The sequence below is a fragment of the Lissotriton vulgaris genome, chromosome 10, assembly GCF_964263255.1.
Source record: "Lissotriton vulgaris chromosome 10, aLisVul1.2, whole genome shotgun sequence".
Classification (NCBI taxonomy): Eukaryota; Metazoa; Chordata; class Amphibia; order Caudata; family Salamandridae; genus Lissotriton; species Lissotriton vulgaris.
The window spans coordinates 281,778,247-281,804,946 of record NC_141698.1 but is presented as its reverse complement, the minus strand read 5'-3'; the positions used below and the strand labels follow the sequence as shown (position 1 = coordinate 281,804,946).

Below are 26,700 nucleotides of genomic sequence, written 5' to 3'. Positions count from 1 at the left end.
TGTTGGAGTAAGAAGTTTGGGTGTTGCTCTTGTAGAACTGTGCTGACTGCGAGAGTTGACCCCTTGAGGCGCCCCTAGTATTGGAGCGACGAAAGGACCCACTCCGAAACTGCTGGGACTGTAAGGTACCCATTGATTTTGCGGTGTCGGTGTCCTTCTTCATCTTCTCAAGGGTGGTATCAACCTCAGGGCCAAACAGGTGGTCTGGGTTGACCGTTTGGTTCAAGATGGTAGTTTGAATGTCCTGCTTGAACCCAGATATCCTTAGCCAAAAATGTCTACGGAGCATAACGCTAGTGTTAATAGCGCGTGCGGCGGTGTCAGCCATGTCTAGGGCGCACTTTATGGAATATTGGAGATAAGCTTCCCCTCCTGTATCAGCATTTCCGCTGCCTCCTTGTATTGATCTGGCAAATGCTGTAAAGGAGTTTCTAGGGTATCATAGTGTGCCCTGTCATAACGTGCCAGTAGTGCCTGTGTGTTGGATATACGCCACATATTGGCTGCCTGCGCTGCCACCCTCTTCCCTGACGCCTCAAAGACTTTGGATTCCTTGTCTGGGGGAGGAGCATCACCCGTAGTCTGTGAGTTGGCTCTTTTGCGGGCATTGGAGACAACCAAGGAATCCAGAGGCAACTGTCCCTTGATATACGTTGGATCAGTGGGCGCCGCCCTGTACTTCTTATCGATTCTTGGGTTGATGACCCTAGCCCGGTTGGGTTCTTTGAACACCTCAGCCGCGTGCTTCAGAACACCCTTTAGCATTGGCAGAGTCTTTACAGTCTTTTCAGAGACCGAAAAGGTGTCGAAAAGGAAGTCGACGTCCACTGGGTCAGCATGGAGCTGGACGTTGTGATTAGCTGCAGCTCTCTCAATGAGGGCATTGAAGGCTGCAGAGTCCTCAGTGGGGGAAGTTTTTGCTGAGAAAAGCTGAGGCTCTTGTCCAGAATGCGGGTCCCCAGGATCTCCACCAGCAGTCCATGGTTCAGTCACATCCTCAGGGTCAGTGTAGATGGGATAGCTGTACTCATCATCCTCATCGTCGCCTTCACCTGCCTCGACATTGGAATGAGTGGGTGAGAGTTCGGGAGCCTGTCGCGAAATGGGCTCTACCAAGGCAGGAGTACCAGCAGAGTCCATCTTCCTTTTAAGTGGAATCTTATAGGACTCCAATAGTGGCTCAGGGGTGATTTTCCTTTTTAGGAGGGAAAGTCTGCCCGTGTTGGCGTCGATAAAATGTTCCTGACGTTCCTCCTCTGCAAGTGGTGGCTGCCGTTGGCCGGGGACCACCAACGACTGCTTCGGCGCCGAAGATACTTTCTCAGGCATGGTGGCCTTTGGTTTTGCCGCGAAAGCCTTCGGCGCCATCTTAGGCGGCAAGGTGAAGAGTATAGGCGTAGGCGCCTTCGACGGTTTATCCTGAGGCTTAGGCGGAACAGGGTCCTTCGGTTCGACTGCTGCGGCCCCTTCCCTGATTCGTTGCAGGGACTCCGTAACCTTTTTAGTGAACGAGGCGGATGGACGCGCCGGTTCGACTGAGGCTTTAGCTGCTGGCTTTGGAGCGGAGACCAAGGATACACCCTTCGGAGTCAACGCACTTGGCGAGGCAGAGAGGGACTTCGGGTCGTCTTGCCGCTTCTTCGGGTCGAGAGTGGACCTCTTGGGATCGTCGGCCGTTTTCTTGCCTTCGAGTTGACCCTTGCTGGCGTCGATCTTCTTCGGCGCCGAGGCGGCTGCGTCGGACCCCTTAACCTTAGGCCTCGAAGCAGTAGCCTTAGGGTCGGCCATTTTGACATGGCTCTTTGGCTCGACGGCCATCTTCGATTTCTTCGGCGCCGAGGCCTCCGAAGTCTTCGACCCGACCAGTGCGACTTGCACTTTCGGTTTTTCAGGCGCCGAGACCGTTGGTTTCACTTTCGGTTTTGGAGGTACCGGGAGTGATTCGGTATCAATGTCCGTGGCCGGGCCGGAAGGCGGAGCCGTGGAACGTACATCAAGGTCTCGGGTAAGGCCCGAAGGCGATCCCTCGACCTGGGCCTCATGAGTTTGGACGGCCCCGGAGGCAGTTTGAGGAAGCTCCTCGTCCGAGCTATCCTCTACGGTGGCAAGGGCCCCGTCATCGTCCCCTACCTCCTCGACGACTTCATTGAAATCCTCGGCCTCAGCGTCGTATTCGTCCTCGACCTCCTACGCGGGGTTGGATTCCGTGATCTCCTGTATATCGTCGTCGTCCTCGACATCCCCGGCATCGAAGATGTCCCCCGGCGGTGGGGCAGATTGCTGGGCCTCCAGGTGCGCAGCTCGACGGAGCTTAAGCGTTTTTTTGGACCGGAACCTGGAACAGGCCATACACTTGGCCTCGTCGTGGTCAAGTGACAAGCACTTGTTACACACCGGGTGTACATCGATATGTGGATACTTCGAGGCACACACCGGGCATCGTTTGAATGGACTTCGGTCCATGATGGTGAAGAGTTTGGAGCGCCGAGTAGGCCCCTCCGCGCCGAAAGCACGCGGAAGAACAATGTCGGTTCGGAGTCGAGAAGTAACGAACCCGAACGAAAGACAATACCGACGCAAGTCCTAAAGACCTTTTGGTCTTAAGCAAAGTGAAGTTAATAACTATCGATTCCGACAGGAGGGAACCGAACACATCCGAACCCAATGGCGGAAAAAAACAATCTGGGGATGGAGTCGATGCCCATGCGCACTGTAGTCCAGGGGAGGAGCCACCTATCTTGTGATACTTCGAAGACTCTTCCAGGACAACAATGTGCAATCATCCGGACCCAACACTAGGCGGCGATCTATGCACAGATATGAATTCAGCAGCCCACATGCCTCGAACATTCTTTACCTTAGAATTACCCCCAGGCGTCAGACTGGATCCGGAAAGTTTTTCGTCAGCAGTACCCCTGCGCGTTGGTAGGCATAGACGTGCGGTTCCATGTGCGCTGTTGGGGCCGGGATGACGTAGCTGAAGCTACTTAGATGCACCCACACGTGCGGACGTCAGTTCTGTACACGCACAGGAACGTTGAGTCATGCAAGAAATTGACAAATGGTGCCATGATACTAGGGCCCTGAAAGGGATGACCTTACCCCTAGAAATCAGTTTGCAGAACGGGGAGGATGGGTGGGGTGGTAAGGAATATCACACTACTAATGTTTCTTATAGATATATCGTTACCGAAATTAAGTAACTTGTGCATCAGAAATAAACACGTAGTGATAGACGTAGTGATAGACTCCTTAGAACAGATCCCCCAGCAATACCAACCCCGGTGGTGGGTCTGCGAACCAACATCACACCAGAAAGTCCTGGAGAAAAGAACGGCCAAAGAAGCCGTCCCTCCGGACTTGGCTATCCAGGCAGTAATGCTTGATAAACGTGTGCAGCGAAGCCCGCGTAGATACCTGACAGATGTCATGCAAGGGAACTCCCAGTCCCAAAGCAGTAGTGGCTGCCGTCGCCCTGGTAGAATGGGCATGTAGCCCCACTGGAGGCTCCTTTTTAGCCAAAGAATAACAAGCCTTAATGCACAGAACGACCCACTGAGAGATGGTCTGCTTGTGCACGGCCCGACCTTTCTTGGCGCCCACGTAGCCAACAAAGAGCTGTTCATCAACCCGGAACTGTTGTGTGTGGTTCAGATAGAAGGGGCGCGCATGTTTTGGGTCCAGACGGTGGAGCCTCTCTTCATCTTTTGAGGGATGCGGAGGCGGAAAGAAGGTGGGCAAAGTGATGGTCTGCCCGATGTGAAAGGCAGTGACAACCTTTAGCAGAAAAGATGGACGAGTCCGCAGAACAACTTTGTCCGGATGGACTAAGAGAAATGGAGGCTTAGAAAAAATAGCCTGGAGCTCACTCACTCTTCTGGCAGAGGTGATGGCCACCAGTAAAGCAGTCTTTAAAGTGAGAAGACGAAAAGGACAGTTGTGAAGTGGCTCAAAGGGAGCACACATCAGATAAGTCAGAACCGGGTTCAAGTCCCACGGAGGCATTATGAAAGGAACAGGAGGGAAAAGAAGAGTAATGCCTTTTATGAATGTATTTACAACAGGTGACTTGAAAAGGGAAGGCTGATCTGGAGGCCGTAAAAGGCTGAAATGGCTGAGAGAAAGCCCTTGATAGTGCCCAGAGCAGAGCCCTGCTGGGCCAAAGAAAGGAGAAATAGGAAGACCTCTGAAAGAGGGGCAGAAAGGGGATCCACAGCCCTTTCTGTGCACCATGCCACAAATGTATTTCACCTGCCGCCTTATACCGTTTTAGTGGAGGGATGCCTGACTGCCAAGATGACATCACAAACTTCAGGAGGCAGGTCAAAAGACGTCAACTGCTGCCGCTCAATCTCCACGCAAAGATGTGGAGGCTGGGCAGGTTCGGGTGGAGGACCCTCCCCTGGTGCTGCCACAAGATACTTCCGAAGAGGAAGTCGGATCGGGGGATCGATTGCATTCCGAGTAACTCTGGATACCATACTCTTCGAGCCCAGTCCGGAGCCACAAGAATGACTTGGGCCCGGTCCTCGCTTGATCTTCTTCAGCACTCTGGGTAGAAGTGGTTTAGGCGGAAAGGCGTATAGTAGACCGCAACTCCACTCGCCTTGAAAAGCGTCGCTTAGCGAGTGCCGGTGGCGTAAAGATCTAACCAAGGCTCTCCCCACTGCTGAAAGAGACCTTGCGCCACGTCCGAGTTCAGACGCCATTTGTGATCCATCATGCACCGGTGGCTGAGTTTGTCCGCCCTGGCTTTCAGAGAACCTGCCAGGTGTTGAACCACCAAGGAAATGCCCTGATGTTCCAGCCATGTCCAGAGGTGCAGAGCCTCCTGACATAAGGTCCACGACCCCACCCCGCATTCTTTGTTGAAGTACCACATGGCGGTGGTGTTGTCTGGAACACCAGCACTACTCTCCCCATAACAGAGGGAAGGAATGCCTTCAGTGCAAGTCAGATCGCCAGAAGGTTGATATGGAGTCGGGACTCTGCCCGAGACCAGAGGCATCTGATCTCTGCCTCTCCCGTGTGGCCGCCCCATCCCAGGAGGGACGCGTCCGTCACCACTGTGTGCTGCAGTTAGGGTAGGGGGAAGGATCTGCCATTGACCCAATCGCGATTCGTGAGCCACCACTGCAATAGTCGTGCAGTGCCCTCTGAGATCTGGATGTGATCAGACAGGTTGTCCCGATATTGTGCCCACTGGAACTTCGGGTCCTACTGCAGAGCCTGCATATGCCATCTGGCATGATCTACCAGCAGGATGCAGGAGGCCTTCGGGTTCAGTAGCTGAAGGGTCATCCTGACTGAAACCCAGGATAGAGGCTGAAAGATCGGAATCATAGCCTGAATATCCTGGACTCGCTGCTCGGGAGGATAAACCCGAGTCCAGAACCGCTCCGATGAAGAGCTTCTGAGAGGGAATCAGGGGCGACTTCGGCACGTTGATGGAAAACCCCAGCAATTGCAGGAGGTCGGCCGTAGTCTGGAGGTGGGAGCTGGCTTCCTGGGGCCAGCCCGCCTTCACCAACCATTTGTCGAGATAGGGGAAGACTGGAACCCCTGATCTGCACAGATGAGCTGCGACCACTGCAATCACTTTTGTGAACACCCGAGAGGTGCTGGTAAGGCCAAAGGGGAGCACAGTAAACTGAAAATGCTCGTGGCCTAACATGAAGCGCAGTTAACGCCGGTGGGCCGGCAGGACGGGGATGTGGAAATAAGGGTCCTGTGAGTTCAACGCTACCATCCAGTCTCCAGGGTCGAGAGCAGACAAGACCTGAGCTAGCGCCAACATCTTGAACTTCTCCTTTCGGAGGAAGCCGCTGACACCCCGGAGGTCCAAGATAGGACGCAGGCCCTTGTCCTTCTTGGGGACCAGAAAGTAGTGGGAATAGCAACCAAGACCTACTCCTGGTCCAGGAACGCTCTCGATGGCCACCTTGGCCAAGAGGGCCATGACTTCCTGCGGAAGAAGCGCAAGATGGTCTCCCGACATGCAGTGGTATCGAGGTGGCATGGTTGGAGGGGTAGTCTCGAAGAGGAGGGAGTAGCCCCTTCGGACTATTTACAGCACCCACCTGCTCGAAGTGATGTTGCCCCAGTGGGGAGAGGATGGCTTATTCGGCCGCCCACTTGCGTTTGATGGGCCTGAAAGGTCAGACTAGGAAGACTGAAGTGTGTGCTGCGGGGGTGGAGGTGGACCGACTCGCCCGTTGGCCCCCAGAACCGCCTCAGCAGTTTCCGTTGCTGCGCTGAGGTTGTTGCTACGCCGGCCTGTGGCTCTGGAATGAACGTGTTGGGGCACCCCTTCCATGGCCACGAAAGGAGCAAAAAGCAGAAGGCGGAGGAGGCCGAGTGGCCGGGAGGCCCAAGGACTTGGCCGTAGCCCGTGAGTCCTTAAAGCGCTCCAACGCATTCTCCGCTTTGTTGGCAAAAAGGAAAATGCCATCAAAGGGCATGTCCATCAAGGTGTTCCGGACATCCCCTGAGAAGCCAGTTGTTCTCAGCCAGGCGTGGTGCCGAAGCGCCACCATCCTGGAAATCACCCTGCCTAGCGAGTCAGCGGTATCAAGCCCAAAACGGATGGTGAACTTAGCTGAGTCCCTCACAGCTACAATAGCTTCGGCGAGTACTGTCTGGCCCTCCTCCAGACAGCTGGGCAGCACCTGCGCAACCATGTCCCACACAGAGTGGGAGTAACGGCCCAACAGGCATGCGGTGGTCACTGACTGCAGCCCTAAGATGGCAGATGAAAAACAGCTTCTTGCCAAGCTGCTCCAGCTTCTTGGATTCCCTATCCGGAGGTGCGGAAGGGAATACGCTCTGGGATGCAGAGGCTTGGACAACCAAGCTGTCAGGGGTGGGGTGTTGGGAGAGAAAGAGGGGGTCACCCGGAGCGGGCGTCAGGCTGTGTTGGGTCGTTACCCAAGTGCCCAAAAGAACGTCAGACAGTGCATCATTAAAAGGCAGCAAGGGCTCCGAAGAGGTTGCTGCCGGTTGAAGCACTTCAGTCAGGAGGTTAGTCCTGATGGCCGCTGTAGGGAGTTCGAGGTGTAGAGCCTCGGCCGCCCTACGCAACACCACTGCATAACTTGCTCCCTCCTCCGTAGCCACGGAAGGAGGAGACAGCATTCCAAGGTCACGCGAGGTGTCTAGATCACTAACATCCCCCAAATCCTCTGCCAAGTCCAGATCATCACCACAATGTTGTGTGAGGGGTCACACAACACCCATTGCTCCCCTTCCTCCAAAGTCTGTGAAACAGGCTGAAAATAAAGAGGACAGACGTAGGGGTAGAAAGGCCCCATCCGCGTCAGAATCGGCGTCCGGTTCAGGGCTGAAAACGGGCACGACGGCGGCGGCGGTAGTACCGGACGACGTCGGAGGTGGTGTCGGAAGCGGGGTCGACACCAGTGGAGGTGTTATTAGGTCAACCGGTGTCGTCCGGGATCCGAGCCCGGATCCAGGGGAGTCCGGCTGCTCCTGGGCCGAAGCAGACAGCGGCGCTGAAGCCACAAGCGTTCGAAGAACAGGACTCCCAGTCGGGCCCTGAAGGCGCGCCGGCGGGGCCAGACGGCCCAAAGAGTCAGGCCATGGCAGCAAGAAACTCGGCGCGGGGTTGGCACCACCCGCACCCTCAGCCACGTCGCGTTAGGTGAAGTCGAAGAGCGGCGGCGCTTCTTCCACTTTTTTTTGGAATGCTTCGACTTACCTGATCCCGATTGCGAATACTTGTATCCAGAGGAACGATGGTGACGGTTCCGCAACCGGTCCCTCGACCTCCCACGGGACAGGGACCTTGAGTGGTGCGGAGCCGACTGCCAGACATCCAGCAACTTTCGGGACCGCTCCCACAAATTCTTTGGCGCCATGGCCCGGCAATCAGGGCACAACCTGGATTTGTGGTCGCGCCCAAGGCAGTAGAGACACAAGCGGTGTGGGTCCGTCACCGACATCATGCGGTGACAGTCCCCGCAGTTCTTGAAGCCGGGCATTCCTACGACATCACAAGTCAATCGACTCTAAAGAAACAAAGTAAAAAGCCTCAAAAAAGCTAAGTCAAAAAGTGACTGGGTGTACTTGCTCTTCCCGGATCTGCGCCTGCTGGTGCGGAAAAAGTAAGAACTGACGTCTGCGCACGTGGGCGTGTCTAAGTAGCTCCAACGGGGTAATCCCGGCGCCAAAGATGCACACGGAGCCCAACGGCGACGTGCAGGGGCACTACTGATGAAAAATTTTCAAGATCCAGTCTGACGCCTGAGGGTAATTCTAAGGTAAGGAATCTATCACAACGTGTTTCTTTCAGATTTAACATTTTAAAAGAGCTTAGAGAGCCTCTGAAAAAACAAAGTTTTCAGGAACGTTATAGTTAGGCTGACATTTCACTCGAACAAACGCAGAGAAATTTAGCTGTTCTAGTAAGCTGAATTAACTATAACTCACGCCCCGCAATGCATTGCTTATGACCACCCATTTTACATCACTCGTTACATGGTCATGGACATCTCAAATGACAACACGGATGACATGCTTTACACAGAAAACAACTTTTTCGGTACTGAATCAATCTACTGAAACTGTCTGAAATTGAGGGGGTGAAAAAAAGGGGACTCCACTAACTCCCTCGGATCAGAGGACAAAATAATGGGTCATCTGGAGCTGGCCAATGATGAGCAACTTGACAGCTTATGGCATGTACTGAAGCTCATCTAAGAAAAAGTTTAACAGAGCTTCATTAAAACGCAAGAAGGGCTTACAGATGGAGCAGCCAAACTGGAGGATTTGAGTTACAAAATTTACCATCTTCTCACAGCTGGCAAGGGCAATTCTAGGACCTCACTACTTTAGCCAAGACCATCCTAGAAGAGAGAAATTCTTCGGAGGTGACCGTTGAGGGACAGTCAGAGGAAACCTTCGGATAAGCAGGTAATCCACTGAAGTACTACATTTTTGGACCTCAAAGCAATTGACTGAAACTGTGTCAAGGACCTTTAGGAGGCCAAAAGCTGACCTTCCATGCGTGTTCTAATGTGTTCAAAATTAGACCAACTTCAGACAGTTCTGAGAACGGAGCTGTTGACTGCATTAGTGATGGTATCTATGTCAAAACTATCCAGAATGTCTTCAGGTACAAATTAGAGGCTGCTGATGCCAGAAAGATATCAGAAGTAGCTGTGGGGTCAACTAACACTGGTGCCTGGGCTGCCAGCAGAGGCATGAAGGGCCTGCAAGTGCCTTCGGGCCTGTAGATACACCAGAGTTAGCTAACAGAGTGCAACACAGTCAACAAAGCCTGGGTGAAATCTGTCACATAAGTGGGGGCAGCGGCAGGAGCGGATCCAGCAGTGCTGGATACCAACCAGAATGGAGCAAGGCGCCGGCATCACACTCATGCCCACCAAGTCAGGACACAGATCTGAGGAAAAAGTTCAGGTCACAGTTGAGGAACAGGCCCACCAACCACAAAAACTGAAGTTGAGATTAAGAAAAGTCTGCCACTTAACAAGTCCCCAACCTGGAATGGAAAGACATCTTCAGAAACAAATCTCCATATCTACCCCAGGAATGGGGTCTGACATGCATTGACTGTCATACATTTTAGCTTCCTGATATGAAAGAAGCACCCACCTTATTATGAGATGCAGAAATAGCCACCACCAGATGATGGCGTCTAGATATTTGCAAGGTCCGAACCGTAGGACAGGTGGTATGGGCTATACAAGTACTGGATTGCTCTAAAAGCCCTGCGAATGACTGTTTTGGAACTAGTTGAAACAGACACCAATTCGAGAGAGCGCATAAACAAAAAGGAACTGAGATCAGAGCGCCGGGGTGGTAGAGCTCGATGAAGTCACATCCAGGGAAGTATCAGTGTCGAGAGGGAGCCATGATAACACCTGCCGAACTTAAGATGTATGTCAAATTTTCTAGATCCAGTTTGCTGTCTGGAGAGATGCAGGTAAGGAATGTGCAGGTTGAAGTATATATCTTATGCTGTATTTTACCTTTCCTATCACTACTCTTTTACGCAAAACCCCTCTGCCATGCAGTGCTTCCATTTCCCTACACCTTTTCTGCTCTCTCTTTGCAGTCCTCACACCATCCTTATATATCTCTCGTCTTCCAAGCGCCTTTTCCCACTCTACCTTCTCTCCTCCCTCCACTGCAGCTCCAACCGATTTCAGGGCCCCCTCTCATATTTCTGTGCCATGACATACCATATATACTGGTGTTCTAGCCAGGCTCATGCGTAAAAGTAATAAAAATCAGACCCTTCCTCTTCCACCAGCACCATATAGCTACCAACTGGCTCCATGCTAAGAAAGCCAGTTTTGGTCAGTCCTAAAACCTGGATATTGTGTTATGCTTTTGCTTATTAGGTTTTGGTCAGCAATAACCAGCCTCCAGTATAGGGATAGCTAACTAAATGGATAAATCAGACCCTCAAGACAAGCAGACATTAGGCAGTTACGGTGCTCCATGCATTAAAGCTGTGGCCCTACAACTGTTTCCCTTTAATAGAGAGTACCACCTTGCTTATATTTCTAAGTCATGGCACTTGAGAGGCAGCCCTCTTTCGGAGCCTATACAAGTTTCAAATTGCAAAAACCAGGGAACAAATTTGGAACAGTTTCCCCATCAAAGGTTTCTGAGAAGAGAACCATTTTCCTTTTCTCATTATGTAATGTAGTTGCAACTGCTTACATGCAGCTGCAGAGGTGCATGCGTTGGTGGGAAACCTCGTGAAATCCTTTCAGGCAGCATTGCAAGCTAGGAACAGGGAAGGAGAAGAAGAGGGAGATAGGTATGTTCTTGTTATTGAGATGTTCAATGAAACGGTCTTATCAAGTTTAACAAACACATCCAAGCACTGATAATCGTGGGACAGCATCTTCCACTTGTCTGGTTTTAGCATCTCACTTGCTGTGAGGAATTAATTCTTTTGATACACATAAACCTGCCTCCTTGACCATGACAACAGAACAGCTTCCTTCTGTTAAGGAAAGTGCAACCTAGATCTTGTATAAGACTAGTAGTTTATCTTGAAAAATGTTACCACTACGAAACACACAGTAAAAAACAGTTTGTTTAATAACTTGGACAATACCAAAAACTGTGCAGAAAAGAGCAAATGACATGTTGGAGAACTTGCCTGGTAATGGTTGATTTGTGCATAAGAACGGAGCCAGTCTTTGTACGGTACGCCAGGCTGTTAGGTTTAAACTTCCCATTTCTGGTTACCTTGCCTTGCCTCACCTAATGACAGAGAAGAAGGTGGTCAGCTTTAATAATCTAAAGAAGCTACAACCATAGTTGGGTCCACACTGTGATAGGCAGTGCTCACCCTACATCATCCATACAGATATTGAAAGATAAAGAAAACATGTTCTTCCAGCAAGCACTCCCCACTGTACAACAGTCCCCCAGCTCTTGGTAACTGTAGAAAACGTCCTGCATGGAGCAACACTACAGTGTGGAAGGCCAGTCGTGCAACATACATTCACAACCCCCCTTTTTTTTCTCCAGGCTCCAATTCTCTTGAAAACTGATGAGAAAGGTTTGCACAAAAAAGTACTTTTTGATAACAGCCACAAGCCCCATAAAAGGACGTTCTATTATTCCAATACAATACTCTGGTCCAGTTCTGAGGCAATACACAAACTAACTTCTTTCAACGGATGGAACATGAAGGTAAGCACCAATATTGCACTAGCACAAGATCAGGTACTCTAAGTCAATTTGTATGTCAATAACATTAAAAAACGTTCTCACTGTGAATATACTGTTGGGTTTTAGAACATCGAATCCACTAAAATAATGTAACCAGCATCTGATATTAGCCTTCTATAATCACCAGCATGTAAGTGTATTCACTCACCCCAAAAGTTTAAAAGCATCTGTAGCATCCATATCATTAGGTACCCAAATCTGTTTATTTTATTTTGACATTATTATATGTTGGAATGCAGTGGAATTTGTGGATTATCACCGCCTATTGTGGTTTGCCTGCTCTTGATTTTATGACAAATACTGGCAGCCATATCCTGTTTTTTTTTAATCCTAACAGACAGAACGGGAATCCCATGCTGAGGAGAGAAAGAATAAGTTACTTGAGACTACATAAGGAATCCACGTTAGAAAACAAATTGCTGAAGGAATGCAAATACTAGCTTTTCATCTTGGGATCTTTGGTAAGGAAACAAGCGTCTTTGAAAAGAGTACCAAGCTCTGTTCACCAAAGGGAGGAGCCTACAAAAGAACAGGGTAACTTTACAAGTGGTGTTTGAGTAAAGGCTGATCTGCATTAAAAGGTTTGCCCAAGCAAAAATTATGGCAGCAAAATAAACATTTTGTACCATTTCGTTATCTAAACTCCTGGACAAAAAAAGCACCAGTGGAGAATTTGGAGGTAATCGTATCTTTGGTAAAAGAATATAAAGACACCTCATCAAGTAAGGAAAAGCTGCATTAGACTTTATGTTCTGCAGAAAATGTAAAATAAAAGGTTTATAACATGTTTAAAATGCTGACTGTGTAGATTTGCAGGAGAATCATCGGCTGATTCTCGGCTATCCAGAATGGGGCTTAAGGTACTAAAGGAAGGGACTATCTTTGGACTTCTAGATTAGCACTATCAGGCCGAGGATTTTAAGTCAGAGCGCTGCGAAGAAGCCCATAGAGTACACTTTTTAGCATATCGCCAGCAGAATGTATTTATTTATTTTAACAGCAGAACAAAGACTATACCCTCTGATGAAACCTATTCAAAAAGGTGCAAAATCAACAGACACAGAAACACAAAAATGTTGCAAGTGGAAAAAGTGACAACAGTAAAATTGCCTCCAAAAGATAAACGGGTCACAATAAACTGAACGGTGGCTCTGTCAAAAAAGTCCACTTAACCCAAAGAAAGGTAAAGCAATGGTGCTAAAAAAAACAAAAAGTATTAAGACTTAAAAGTATAAAGAAGCATTAACCTCAAAGTGCTGTGGCACCTTAAAACGGGATAAAGGCAGAGTAAACTGAAGTGGGTTCCAATTTAGCTTAAATGTTTTGATCTTTGGGATGTGTATCGAGCATGCTAGCCAACTAATTAAAAATGCTCACATACAGGTGGAATGTGTGTGAATCTCTTTTTTTCTAACAAAGAAGCAGCCATATTTTTTAATTCAACACTATTCAATATGCTGGTTGTTGAGCTCTGAAATTCGATTTTGTGATCAGAAGAACAAGTTACTTACCTTCAGTAATGATGCATCTGTAGGAGACATAGGTTAGTTATGGATTCCTTACCTTAGAATTACCCCCAGGCGTCAGAATGGATCCGGAGAAATATTTTCTTAGCCGTACCCCTGCGCGTCGGTCGAGACAGCGTCCGTCGTCGGTATCGTGGTCGCCGGGATGATGTTGCGGTGCCTACTTAGACGCCGCCCCTGCGCGCTGACATCAGTTCGGACTCGACTTTCCATGCCAGAAGCGCAGAGCCACGAAAGACACTGACAACTAGGGCCCTGCAAGGAAGTCCCTATCCCTAGAAGTCAGTAGGATGGGTGGGGCGGTAAGGAATTTATAACTAACATGTGTCTCTTGCACATACATCGTTACCGAAGGTAAGTATCTTGTTCTTCTGAAAGAGACTGTTAGTTATAGATTCCTTACCTTAGAATAGATACCCCAGCAATACCAACCCGGGAGGAGGGTCTGCAAACTAATTCAATAAAGAAGAACAACCTGCCCCAACGGATATGGGGGTGGGCTCAGTTAGAGTCCCAAGATAAAGTTAGTCCGTAGTAAGCTCACTTTGACCAGCAGTAAATCATAACCTCAACAACAAAATAGTTGATAAAAAACATTCCAAATTTATTCAAATTCTTTTTTCTAAATATATGGATTCAAGAAAGGATATGTTTACATCATTGTGAGAAGTTGGCCCGATATGCAACGTTCGCTATTCTAGCGACCGCTATGTATCGTTCCAACGACCCTTATGGTGTTTGGTTGTAAGTCAACCTATAGACCAGCTATCCTAGTAGCGTGGATACGAGCAGTCTAAGGCTAAAGACTCGAGAGGGCGTGTTAAGCCAGCTGTTTACCACACATGTACCCCTTGAACACCCAGTGAAAGGACACCACACAAGAAGAAAGGATATGTTTACATCATCATAATATACAATAAATTCATTCAACCCACATTCCACACATCCCTTCAATCAATCACTCATATCTAACTGACACATACTCACACATTCTTCATACAGACAATTAACATCACACTTCGGTGGCCAGTTGTTAGCGATGTATCAGGTCCCGCCGGGTCTCCAGAAGCAATAGAGACTAGATGGCAAAATACCGGGACAAACTTGAAGCGCCAACGCGCATTTCGGTGTTCGGCCAGATCTAAGGCCACACCTTCATCAGGGCACAAAGTGGAAGGGAGGGGAACAACAGCAACAATCCATACTTGGCTCCTCAATTCTACTCCTCCACTGATGGAGTGGAACGAAACCAAGGCCCGCCCCGTTGGGGCAACCGTAGAGTCACAACCTTTTCAGACACGACTGATTCAGACGGGGAAGGATCATCTAATTATGATCCTAACTATAATACAAACTACATGCCCCGCCCGTCAAGATACGTTTGACAGACCTTCTGGACAGGATCATATTTTAGGGAACCGCAGGGTCAACTTCCGACCCAAAAACCGGACATCTCAAGCGAGGGTATACCATCCGGGTCAGGGACAACTTCAAAGATACATTCAAACTCGACAAACCCAATATTGGAGAACTTAAACACCATTCCTGTTTTTAATCTGTCAACTTCACAGATTTTTTCAGAGTCCCTTACTTTACTTTCAAGGGGACTTTCATTTGTACCCACTATTGGTTTCAACCGATTTGAATTTATGAAAGACCTTCACGCCTTCTTCAGGAAGATACGTTTAAAAAAGTTCTTCCTTAATCGACCATCTTCCGATGGAAGCGGCAACCTATCGGGCCTATTACCTCCTTCTAATTTCACCCCGAACCTTGACACTCTGGTCCTGAGGTAGGAATCTTTGAGAAGGCAGTATCAAAAAAGATTGACAAAATCATAAAATTTGTCCCCAAACCCAACCACAATCTCTTGATAGGAGAAAATATGTCGCTTAAAAAATTGCGAGATGATCGTGATTTAACGATAAAACCCTGTGACAAAGGTGGGGGTATTGTCATCTTTAACATCCCCACCTGCGTCGATAAAATGACTACCCTACTCTCCTCGACCAAACATTACAGACGAATTATCAGAACCCCGGAGGAGTCTTTAAAACAACGGATTCCGACGCTAGTTACTACTGCGGTCGATGATGGGTATATCTGCATCAAGGAAGCTGAATTTCTGATCCCTACCTTTACCCATATGCCCATCATATACGGTGTATTCAAAATCCACAAGGATACCCTGAATCTGCCCATGAGACCAATCGTATCTACGATTGGTGCTGCCACCGAACCCCTCTGTAAGTTTGCTGACCACTTTCTAAAACCTCTGGTGAGTAAACTGCAATCCTTTGTTAAGGATACCGGAGATTTTATATCCAAAGTGGAGAAAATACCCTTCAACTGTGATAGGGAACTTCTGGTCACCATGGACCTGGAATCGCTCTACACTAACATCCCGCAAGAAGGAGCGATCCAGGTCCTGGAAAAAGTCCTGATTTCTGAAGATGGACCACCCAACGCCCCCTTCATTGTTGAAAGTTTGAAAATAGTTCTCCGCAAGAACTATTTCTAATTCAACAATGATTTTTTCCACCAAATCCAAGGCGTCAGCATAGGGGCATCTTGTGCCCCCAGTGTTGCATGCCTCTACATGGGGGACTTTGAGGACAAAAACATCTATAATGAGATGGCACCCTTCTTTGAAAACATTCGAGCCTGGTCTCCTTTTATCAATGATATTTTCTTTGTTTGGGTAGGAGATCAGTTATCCCTCAACAAATTTGTTTTGCGGATTAATTCGGCCGATCCCAACTTGAAATTTACGGCGAATTCCAGCAATACCAAAATTGAATTCCTGGACGTGTGGGTCGAACATGCCAACAAGGAACTTTTTGTATCCTTGTATGTAAAACCCACTGCCAAAAATAATCTTCTCCAATACGGGAGTTACCATCCTCGCTGTCAGAGGGATTCTATTCTGTTCAGTCAGTTCCTTCGCTTGCGAAGGAACTGTACGGAAATGAAAGACTTTCTGTTTCAGGCCGATATTTTGAAAAACAAACTGGCCGAGCGAGGATACCCCTAGCGTCTCATTCGTGACTCATTTAAACGTGCCAGATACCTCAACAGAGAGTCCACGTTCCGGGACAAAAGCAGGGCCACCACGGACAGATTGGGTTGTATAACAAAACATTCTACCATCAACCACAAGGTGAGACAACCCATCAACTCCCTTTGGTATTTGTTGAACATGGGGGAAAATTAGAATGTTATTCCCAAGCCCCTCTTCGCGTTCCGTAGAAACAAAAACATCAAAAACCATCTTGTACGTGGTAAATTGGCCACCCCCAGGGAGATGCATCAAACTGCCATCACGGGCACCAATCCCATTTTGGGTAACAACCGCTGTGGAACATGTCAAGCCTACCCCAATGCTATGGTGTGCACTCATTTGGATATTGATAATCGGACGATACAGCTGAATGAAATGAGCAATTGCCGCTCCTCCAATGTGGTATATGTGATCCTGTGCCCATGAGGATTACCCCATGTCGGCGAAATGGGTCGCAGATGCCGATTCAGGATCGGAGAACATGAATCCAATATTAGAAACCACAAGAACAGGACCCCTTAGTGAAACACTGGCTCTATATGAAACATCAGGAAGTCGACTTTAAATGGTCTATCCTTGAAAAAGTGCGAGGGTGTCCTGGCAAGGACTCCACCTCCGTTAGGAAAAAAAGGGAAGTATTCTGGATTTTTCTCTTAAATGCGGTTAGAAAGGGACTCAATGAACACTGCCCGTGAGAAAATGCTCTTTTATGAGCTCTATCTTTCTTTCCCTTTTTATGTAAGGGGACATTATAACTACATTAAGTTTTTCCCCCCTTTTTTCGCGTCGGATTCTTTCTTGATGCAGGCTTTTTTGACCTTGTTTCTAGATGAATACAAACCCCCCCCCCCCCTTTTTACCGGTAATTACGTCGCTGACCATTGACCCTATCCTGGTCATATGTCTTGTCTTTTTCACCTTGCTATTTCGCTTACCCCTGTGCCAGGGATTGTTTATCTGATCCAGATTGTCCCTCCTCGGGAATCTGGATTAATGTTTACCACCTTGTTACGTTCACTATACTCTGCATATTATACTCTGCACCTTGATACCCCGTGGAAGGGAGAGTTGTTCTCTCTTTTTGTGTCTCCAGCAGGTTTGATGTGTTCCTTTTATTCTGGATTTCAATCTGCTTCGGATTTCATATATATGACTCTACCTGTGACCCGATATGGTTCCTCCTACATTTCTATTGTCGCCTAGTTTTTGATCCTATTTGGATGAGATTATGTGGCATGACTCTTGACCCTGGTGGCCCGTATTTTATGTTTACTTGGCCCTGAAATCTAGTGTTGCCAAGACGGGAGAGCTTTTTTCTGCCTTTCCGTCCACAGCAAGCCTTGTGCCGTCCGATCCGTCACGGATTATGCATGCACAATCCACTCCGGACTTTGTTTTTAACCACGCTTTTACCTCATTATTGGGTCGATGCACGGATAGGCTGCATCGTTATCACGGGACCTTTAAATGAACCTAAAAACCGTTAGGATTCCCTCGTCGGCGTTTGACTGTGCTGATTCCCGGCGGGACGCTTATCGCTCATCATTTAACGTGTTCGGACAGAATTAGTTTCTGCTTAAGGTATGTTATCCCTGGACTCCACCCGATCTGTCCTTCTCTCTACACCTATGCACGCTCTATGGCCTTATGTCCTGGATCCATTCTGCCCCGCTCAGTCTTGCACCGCCGTTGCATGGATGTAGCTGTTTCTCCGCATTAATCGTCACCTTTATTCTTTGGCGAGTAGCTCTATCAGACCGGATGTTTTTTCTCCCCACCCGTGCTGTTTGTGTCTTATCACTTTCACCTCCTAAGACACCTGATCCCCTGACTTTAGATTCCTGTACCGGCTTACCAGTTTCGACTACTTTGCTATGTGGATATATATATTTTTTGTATTTACAGCCTCCTGAATAAATACCGAATCCGCTCGCTGACTTTCTTATCCTATTGCCTGGTGTGGGTGGTGCCCAACTCTTGAGGTAACTAGATTGCGGCAAGGCATAAAACTAACTATTATGGTTTGCTCTAAAATAATATGACAGGAAACTAGTTTCGTGACTGCTTCAGGCCACCATTGCTTAGACCCCGTTTTCCACTGTAGGACCAAACGGTAATAGGATTATATGAAATGACGGTCGAACTAATTTTTTGTCCCTAAAACTTAGGGATTATGAGATCTTTCGTAAGTTCTCTTCCCCCTTTGCCAGACAGCTCCATAACTGAGGTTTTTGCTTGTGATCTTTCCCACAGAATTCGAGTATACAGTGCATCTGAAATGAGTCCATGACCTTTTGACCATTCGCCTTCTTCATACACGGAGATACTTCCTATTCTGGATGTGCTTTCCACCGGCATAGGTGAGTATATAGTCTATTCGAAGCTTGATCCCCAACCCGACAGGGACACCGATAGGCCCGTCTTCATTCCCCACAAAGGGTCTATCTTATTTGTGACTCTTTCTTCGTTCTTTCCACCCCCTGATTTTCTAGCTTGACAAGGACGCTTCTGAATCCTCCACATTCGTATCTTGAATACCACGCAAATCCTTCCAGGTATTTCAGGACCTATTCAGGAGAAACCACTACAGTTCTACCAATATTAGATTGATTGAATCACATAAGGTAATCAAAATCCACTCTTATTGTTGTTATTGTCTATTATCTGATGGTATTCTTCCCATTGAAATGGTAAACTGTAGCTTGATATTCCGGGGTTGCGAAAAGATTTCCATGTTAAGATCCCCCCGGCTTCCTTTTCCATACCCCATATTTGTTTCTAAAACCTAAGGAGACTAAATCTCCTTTCTGCACTTGATGTGATAAATTGCCTGTCGGCTCCTTTTTTTGTTATTAAACTGAATGTTTTTTGAAATTGAATTATTCTTCAGTACTAAGCTTCCTTTTCGAGACCAGATCAATTTGTTGGAAAAGAAAACAATATATATGCTATATTGAGTTTGAAATTGAGTAATTTTAGACAAATATAAATAATATGAAAGTTACATTTTGATATTTTAATCATTGCAGATTGTTGCCGTTGTTCCCCTTCCTTCCACTTTGTGCCCTGATGAAGGTGTGGCCTTAGATCTGGCCGAACACCGAAACGCGCGTTGGCACTTCAAGTTTGTCCCGGTATTTTGCCATCTAGTCTCTATTGCTTCTGGAGACCCGGCGGGACCTGATACATCGCTAACAACTGGCCACCGAAGTGTGATGTTAATTGTCTGTATGAAGAATGTGTGAGTATGTGTCAGTTAGATATGAGTGATTGATTGAAGGGATGTGTGGAATGTGGGTTGAATGAATTTATTGTATATTATGATGATGTAAACATATCCTGTCTTGAATCCATATATTTAGAAAAAAGAATTTGAATAAATTTGGAATGTTTTTTATCAACTATTTTGTTGTTGAGGTTATGGTTTACTGCTGGTCAAAGTGAGCTTACTACTGACTAACTTTATCTTGGGACTCTAACTGAGCCCACCTCCATATCCGTTGGGGCAGGTTGTTCTTTATTGAATTGTACTCCTCTCCCCTGCTACCCTTCCCTATAATTGTTCCTTCAGGGGGCCCCTTTTTTCATTGGGTCTGCAAACTAAGTTCACACCAGAAAGTCCTGGAGGACTGAACGGGCGAAATATCTGTCCCGCCGGACTTTGCTGTCAAGGCAGTAATGCCTGATGAACGTGTGCAAAGATGCCCACGTGGCTGCCTGACAAATGTCAAGAAGTGGGACTCTATGTGCCAATGCATTGGTTGCTGCTGTAGCTCTAGTGGAATGAGCAAGTTGCCCCACTGGAGGTCCCTTTTTCGCGAAAGCATAGCAGATCTTTATGCAAAGGAAAACCCATTGAGAGACGGTACGCATTTGAACATAACAACCTTTCTTGGCACCTACATAGCCAACGAAGAGTTGATCATCCACTTGGAAATCCTTTGTGTGATCAAGGTAGAAGGACAGCGCACGTTTAGGGTCCAGACGTTGGAGTCTCTACTCCTTGGCAGGGTGCGGAGGTGGGCAAAGTGATTGTGTGTCCTATGTGAAAAGGTGTATCCTTTTTAGGAAGGAACAAGGGCCTCGTCATAAGCAACACTATGTCCAGATGTAGAGAGAAGAAAGGGGGCTTGGAAGATAGAGCCTGAAACTCACGCACTCTGCGAGCAGAATGAAAAGCCTGAGAGGACAGTTGTTAAGGGACTCGAAGGGAGCACACAAGATAAGTTAAAACGAGGTTCAAGTCCCATTGGGGCATTTTGAAGCGAGAAGGAGGAAAGATAAGGGTAATGTCCTGTTCGGGGCCACAAGAATAACCTGGGCCCGGTTGCGCTTGATCTTCTTCAGCACTCTGGGTGAAAAGCGGCGCCAAGCAAGAGCCGTCTTGGAAATGGCAACGCGCAGAATTGCTGACATTGCACGTTCTCTTCGGTGGCGAACAGACCTAACCAAGGCTCTACCTATCCCAGAAAGAGACCTTGCACCACCTCTGAGTGAAGACACCATTTGTGATCTAGCAGGCACGACGGCTGAGGTCGTCCGCCCAGGCGTTCAGGGAACCTGCCAGGTGTTGAACCACCAGGGACATGCCCTGATGTTCCAGGCATGTCCAGAGGTGAAGAGCCTCTTAATATAGGGAACACAGCCCCACTCAGCCCTGTTGGTTGTAGTACCACATGACGGTGTTGTTGTCAGTGAGCACCTTGATGCTGCGACCACGGGAACTTCAGGTCCCACTGCAGAGTCCGCATATGCCATCTAGCATGATCTACCAGCAGGATGCAGGCAGCTATGAGGCCCAGCAGCCGCATTCTCACCAAAATCCCCGATAGAGGCTGAAACATCGGTATCATAGCCTGAATATCCAATGCTCGCTGCCCGGGACGATATGCCAGAAATTGCACTGTGTCCAGAACAGCTCTGATGAAAGGGAGCGTCTGGGAGAGAGTCAGATGTGACTCAGCACGTTGATAGTGAACCGTAGCGAATGCAGGAGGCCCACCGTAGTCTGGACGTGGGAGACAACAGCCTGGGGCGAGCCCGCCTTCATCAGCCAGTCGTCGAGATAGGGGAAGACTGGAACCACTGATCTGCGCAGATTAGCTGCGACCACCGGCATCACCTTCCTGAACAACCGAGGGGCACTGGTAAGTCACAAGGGGAGCATAGTGAACTGAAAATGCTCGTGGCCTACCACGAACCATAGGTAGTATTTTTGGGCTGGCAGGACGGAATGTGGAAATAGGTGTCCTGCCAGTCCAGCGCCACCATCCGGTCTCCAGGGTCGAGGGCAGACAGGACTTGAGCCAATGTGAGCATTTTGAACTTCTACTTCCTGGGGACGTGGCTGCGGGCCCGAGGTCTAGGATAGGGCGTAGGCATTTGTCCTTCATGGGCACTAGAAAGTAGCGAGAATAGCAACCACGACCTACTTCTGGTGCAGGGACCCTCTCAATAGCTCCCTTGGCGAAGAGAGCTGGGATTTCCTGGCGGAGAAGCACAGATGGTGGCATAGAGGAAGGGGTAGTCTCGAAGGGGAGGGAGAAGTCCCTTCTGACAATTTGCAAAACAGACCTGTCCGACGTGATTGATTGCCAGTGGGGGGTGAAGGCAAATTCTGCTGCCCACTGGCTGTTGATGGCCCTGAAAGGTCGGACTAGGAAAGCTTGGAGGCTGCCGCAGGGGGGAGGGTGGACTGGCCCGCTCGCTGGCTCCCGGACTCACGAGGTCGATGGGTCCCACGTCGCGGCCACGCAGAGGCTGGGCAGCTTGCGTAAACAGGCAGCTAGACTGGGCCGGACGTGGCTGGGCACCCTTTCTGTAGCCAAGAAAGGTACAAAAAGCAGACTGGAGTGAACAGGAAGATGCAGCCCAAGGATCTGGTCGTAGCCTTAGAATGTTAAAGCACTCCGGCTCCAAGTCTGCTTTGTTGCCAAAGAGGTGATGGCCATCAAAGGGCATGTCCATCAAGGTAGAGTGAACATCCCCCGAAAACATCCTCAACCAGGCATAGCACGAAAGAGCTACTGACGTGGCAATTATTCTGCCTAGTAAGTCGGTGGTATCCAGTCAACATTTAATTGTGAATTTAGCTAGGTCTCTCCTATCTGCCACTGCTGGGAGAGAACGTCCCGGGCCTCCTCCGGGCACGGAGACAGCACTCGCGTAACCGTGTCCCAGATAGTATGGGAGTTTCGGCCAATGAGACACGCGGTATTCACAAACCGCAGTGCTAAGCTGGAGGAAGAGAACATGCGCTTCCCTAGGTGACCCAGCTTCTTGGATTCCCTATCTGGGGGAGCAGAAGGGAATGCTCCCTTGAATGAAGAGGCCTGGACCACCAAGCTCTCGGGGGAATGGGGTTGGTTGAGGAAAACTGGGTCACCTAGAGCCAGGTGATGGCAGCAGGCGATCGTCCTTTCTACAGGAGCCCGTGTGCTGGGCGTGGGCCCGGTGCCCAGAAGGACATCAGTGAGGGCTTCAATGAGGGCAATAGGAGTTCAGAAGTCGATGCTGAGCCTTAAAGCACCTCTGTCAGGAGGTTAGTCCTGACTGCCACTGAAGGGAGCTCAAGGCCTAAGTCCTCGACCGCCCTTCTCACCACTCCCTCCCTCCTCTGTAGCCACGGTAGGGGGAGAAAGCATGCCTAGGTCTCGGGAAGTGTCCAGACCACTGGCGTCACCCAGGACCTCTCTCCAGTCTGGCTGTCCCAGCTGGTCTGCTAAAGGGTCCAGTGACCCCCTCCAAATCCTCATCACCACCTTCTGGGCGATAGGGAACACCAGGGATGAACAGGGGAACCAGAGTACCCTCCGGCGTTGGGTCCGACATCAGTCCGCTCTGGGATCCATCACAGGGGTGAGGATGGGGACTGTGTCGGCCGGGGGCAGTGCCGGCGCCTGGGACATCGTCACCGGGATCGGCGCCGGGGAAGGTTGGGTAAGATCGACCAGCTACTATCCGGATCTAGGGCTGGATCCGCGGGGCCCCTCTGGCACTGGGGCCGGAGCCGCCGGCATCGAATGCCCAGGACCCCGACGACCGAAGGTGCGCCGGTGGAGTGGTGCTGCCCAAAGATGAGGTGGAGGGCTTTGTAAAATGTACAAAGTTGAGCATGGGACGCTCTGGCTCACGGTAACAGGAGGAGGCTTGGTGTCGTCCCTGAAGGAGCACCGGAGATGGAGCAGATGGGAGAAGAAGGCGAGGAGCACTGGTACTTCGTCGCCTTCTTGTGCTCCGACTTACCCGAGGACTTCAAAGGCTTTGAGTGTGACGAGGTGTGGGGGCTCCATGAGTGGCCTCGAGATCTTACTCTCAAACAGGACCGGGAGCGACACGGAGCCGACACCCGGGCCCCAAGAGCTTTTGGGACCGCTCCGGCAAAGACTTTGGATTCATGGCCCGGCAGTCGGCGCCGACTTCGGGTCATGGTCATGCTCCAGACACCAAAGGCTCACGAGGTGCGGGTCCATCACCGACATCAGCCTGTAGCAGGCCTCGCAAGGCTTGAACCTGGTCCGGCGGTGCAACATTCCTCATGCACCAAGAGTCGAAGCCTCGAAAAAGAAGTCGACAAAAAGTCAGAAAAGTTTAGTCGTAAAGGGACTAAAGAGGTAGCTCTCTCTGGATTTGCGCTAGGCTGGCGCGGAAAAAAAAAAAAATTACGGCAGCGCCCAGGGGCAGCATCTAAGCAGGCACAGCAATGTCATCCCAGCGACCACGACGCCGGACGCAGAGATGACCAACGCCGCCTACTGACGCGGAGGGATAAAGCTAAGAAAACATTTCTCTGGATCCAGTCTGACAAATGGGGTAATTCTAAGGTAAGGAATCTATAACTAACAGTCTCTTTCAGATATGTAGTTCCTTGAGAATTTGCTAGACCCATTCTCCAACAATGGCATCTGAACTAATTCAAAATGGAGTCTCTGTATTGGTCGGGGGAGGTGGGGAAATGGTGCTGTGTTTAGCAATAACTTGAGATTTGAAAAAAAAAATAACCTGTTGCAGGGTTCCATGTGCCTTCAACTTTCAGGCAGCAATAACATTTCAAGATAAGTCTTTTGATTAATGTTCCTGCAAGAGAGAGATCCGAGTTTTATCTAGTGGCAGTTTTGACTCGTCATAAAGTAGCGTACAGGGGTAATATGGCTGCTACAAAGAACAGATCTGTATTTTATGTGGATAGCTGAGCTGACTGGTAAGCCAGCCATTACCAGAAAGTTAAAACAAATTAAATGTATGTGAGAGAAGGGCTATGGAGAGAAGAGGGGCACTTTTGCCGGATGGTAGTGAGGGAATCCGAGGAGGAGGCCATGTGGCAGGGGCGCCAAAAAAGATTGTCGCACCGGGCAGCACCAGCACTAATGTCGGCCCTGAGTAAATATCTAGAGATATGCTTTGCCATAAAATATGCTGCATTGCAATACTTTAAATCAAACAACATGTTTTGAATTTAATTCTTTGCTTTATTGTCAATCAGGGTATTGGGTTTTGTAAAGGTGTAGCATGCAGCTGTGGTCCGTGCAGGTAACAGCGGTGGGGCAGCGTGTGACGGGGAATTCGAGGGACGATGCAGAGGGAAAATTAAAAATATAATACATTTTCCCTCTGCATCATCCCTTGAAATCCCCCCCCCCCCGCCCCCCCCCCCCCACGCGGCCCCACCGCTGTTACCTGCACTGACTGCGGCTGGTAGCATGTGATCTCTTAAGAGCTGTGGTACCCCTGTGGGCCGCCAGAGGCCGGCAGACCTTCCTAGGAAGCCTGTGGACCTTTGTCTGAATGCAGAGTGCATTCCCAGGCACTTAAGTAACTCAGCATGTTATTGACGGCGGCGTAGGGTTTAAGATATACGTTAAACTTGCTATTTTGGCATTAATCAGGGATCAAGGATGGAGGAAATAAATAATGTGCTGATCCTGCAAACTCCCAGTCTTATGAGTAGGGTTGTCGGCTCATTATTTTGATGTCACAGATGGGCCAAAATTAAGCAGTCACCTAAAGCTGTATTTTCAGCACTAATCTGTGCATGCTTCGAACAGCAAATATAAATAGAAGGCACTTTTAATTGTGTTCTAGGGCTGCCAGAATGATCCATGACTGATAATTAAAGGGAACAAAGACAGAAAAGTTGCATTATAAATGAATACATACTTTTTTATTTAGAACCCTATTTAGTGTCAAGATGAGGTCTTTGCAGACTCTTTAAACACATGGCTGGGATTTTTCTTTTGACAACCGTATTTTATATTCTTTTTTATTAAATGCATTTGCACACTACAGCAGTAAATGTAAAATACAAATGTAAGGCAGAGTGGGGGGCCCAGGGGGTACTAGACTAAGGGCTCAGGGGGTAAAAAAACTAAGCTGCAGTAACCAGTTTACAAAGGTATGTAAATATGCAAAGGGTCTTTAAAGACTGGTAAACAGCTCAGGCATGTGCCGAAGATAAGACTGCAGACACTGCCCAGCAGAGTCCATAGCAGCTCGAGCTGCACGAGCCCGGGCTGAGAATTAGCCACTGGCAGTGGGAATTAAGTGTAAAAAAAAACCACACCTCAACTGCCTCAAATTTACAAGTTACTTACCTTCGGTAACGATATATCTGTAAGAAACAGTAGTTAGTATTAGATTCCTCACCTTAGAATATCCCCAGGCGTCAGTCTGGGTCCAGAAATTTTTGCGCAGCAGTACCCCTGCGCGCCGGTAGGCGTCGTCTGCGGCTCCGCGTCCGTCGTCATTGGCGCCGGGATGACATCGCCGGATTGCTTAGACGCCGCCCTTGCGCGCTGACGTCAGTTCTTATACACAGCTTTTCCGCGCCAGAAACGCAGAGCCATGATAAAAACCAGCACTGGTGCCATGAAACTAGGCCCTGAAAAGGGATGACCTTAACCCTAGATATCGGTTCGCAGAACGGGGAGGATGGGTGGGGCGGTAAGGAATCTAATACTAACTACTGTTTCTTACAGATATATCGTTACTGAAGGTAAGTAACTTGTGCATCTGAAATAAACAGGTTAGTATTAGATTCCTTACCTTAGAATAGTTACCCCAGCAATACCAACCCCGGTGGTGGGTCTACAAACCAATAATCACACCAGAAAGTCCTGGAGAACGGAAAGTCCGAAAAAGCCATCTCTCCGAACTTGGCTGTCCAGGCAGTAGTGTCTTGCGAACATGTGCAGCGAGGCCCACGTATCTGCCCGACATATGTCTTGCAAGGGGACTCCCCGACCCAGGGCAGTAGTAGCCGCCGTTGACCGAGTGGAATGGGCACACATCCCCACAGGAGGCTCCTTTTTAGCCAGGGAATAACAAGCCTTGATGCACAAAACGACCCATAGAGAAATGGTCCGTTTGTGCACCGCCCGTCCC

General features: G+C 48.9%; 1 protein-coding gene across 2 annotated transcripts in view; it reads right to left on the bottom strand.

Moving 5' to 3' along the window:
• The window catches only part of DHX30 (DExH-box helicase 30), a 1,000,138-nt gene that overhangs the window by 81,468 nt on the left and 891,970 nt on the right, over positions 1-26,700 (bottom strand). For both annotated transcript variants that reach the window (XM_086941023.1, XM_086941022.1), the window contains one exon: positions 11,156-11,259. In XM_086941023.1, the coding sequence (XP_086797149.1) occupies positions 11,156-11,259 (104 nt within the window). The remainder of the gene's footprint in view (positions 1-11,155; positions 11,260-26,700) is intronic.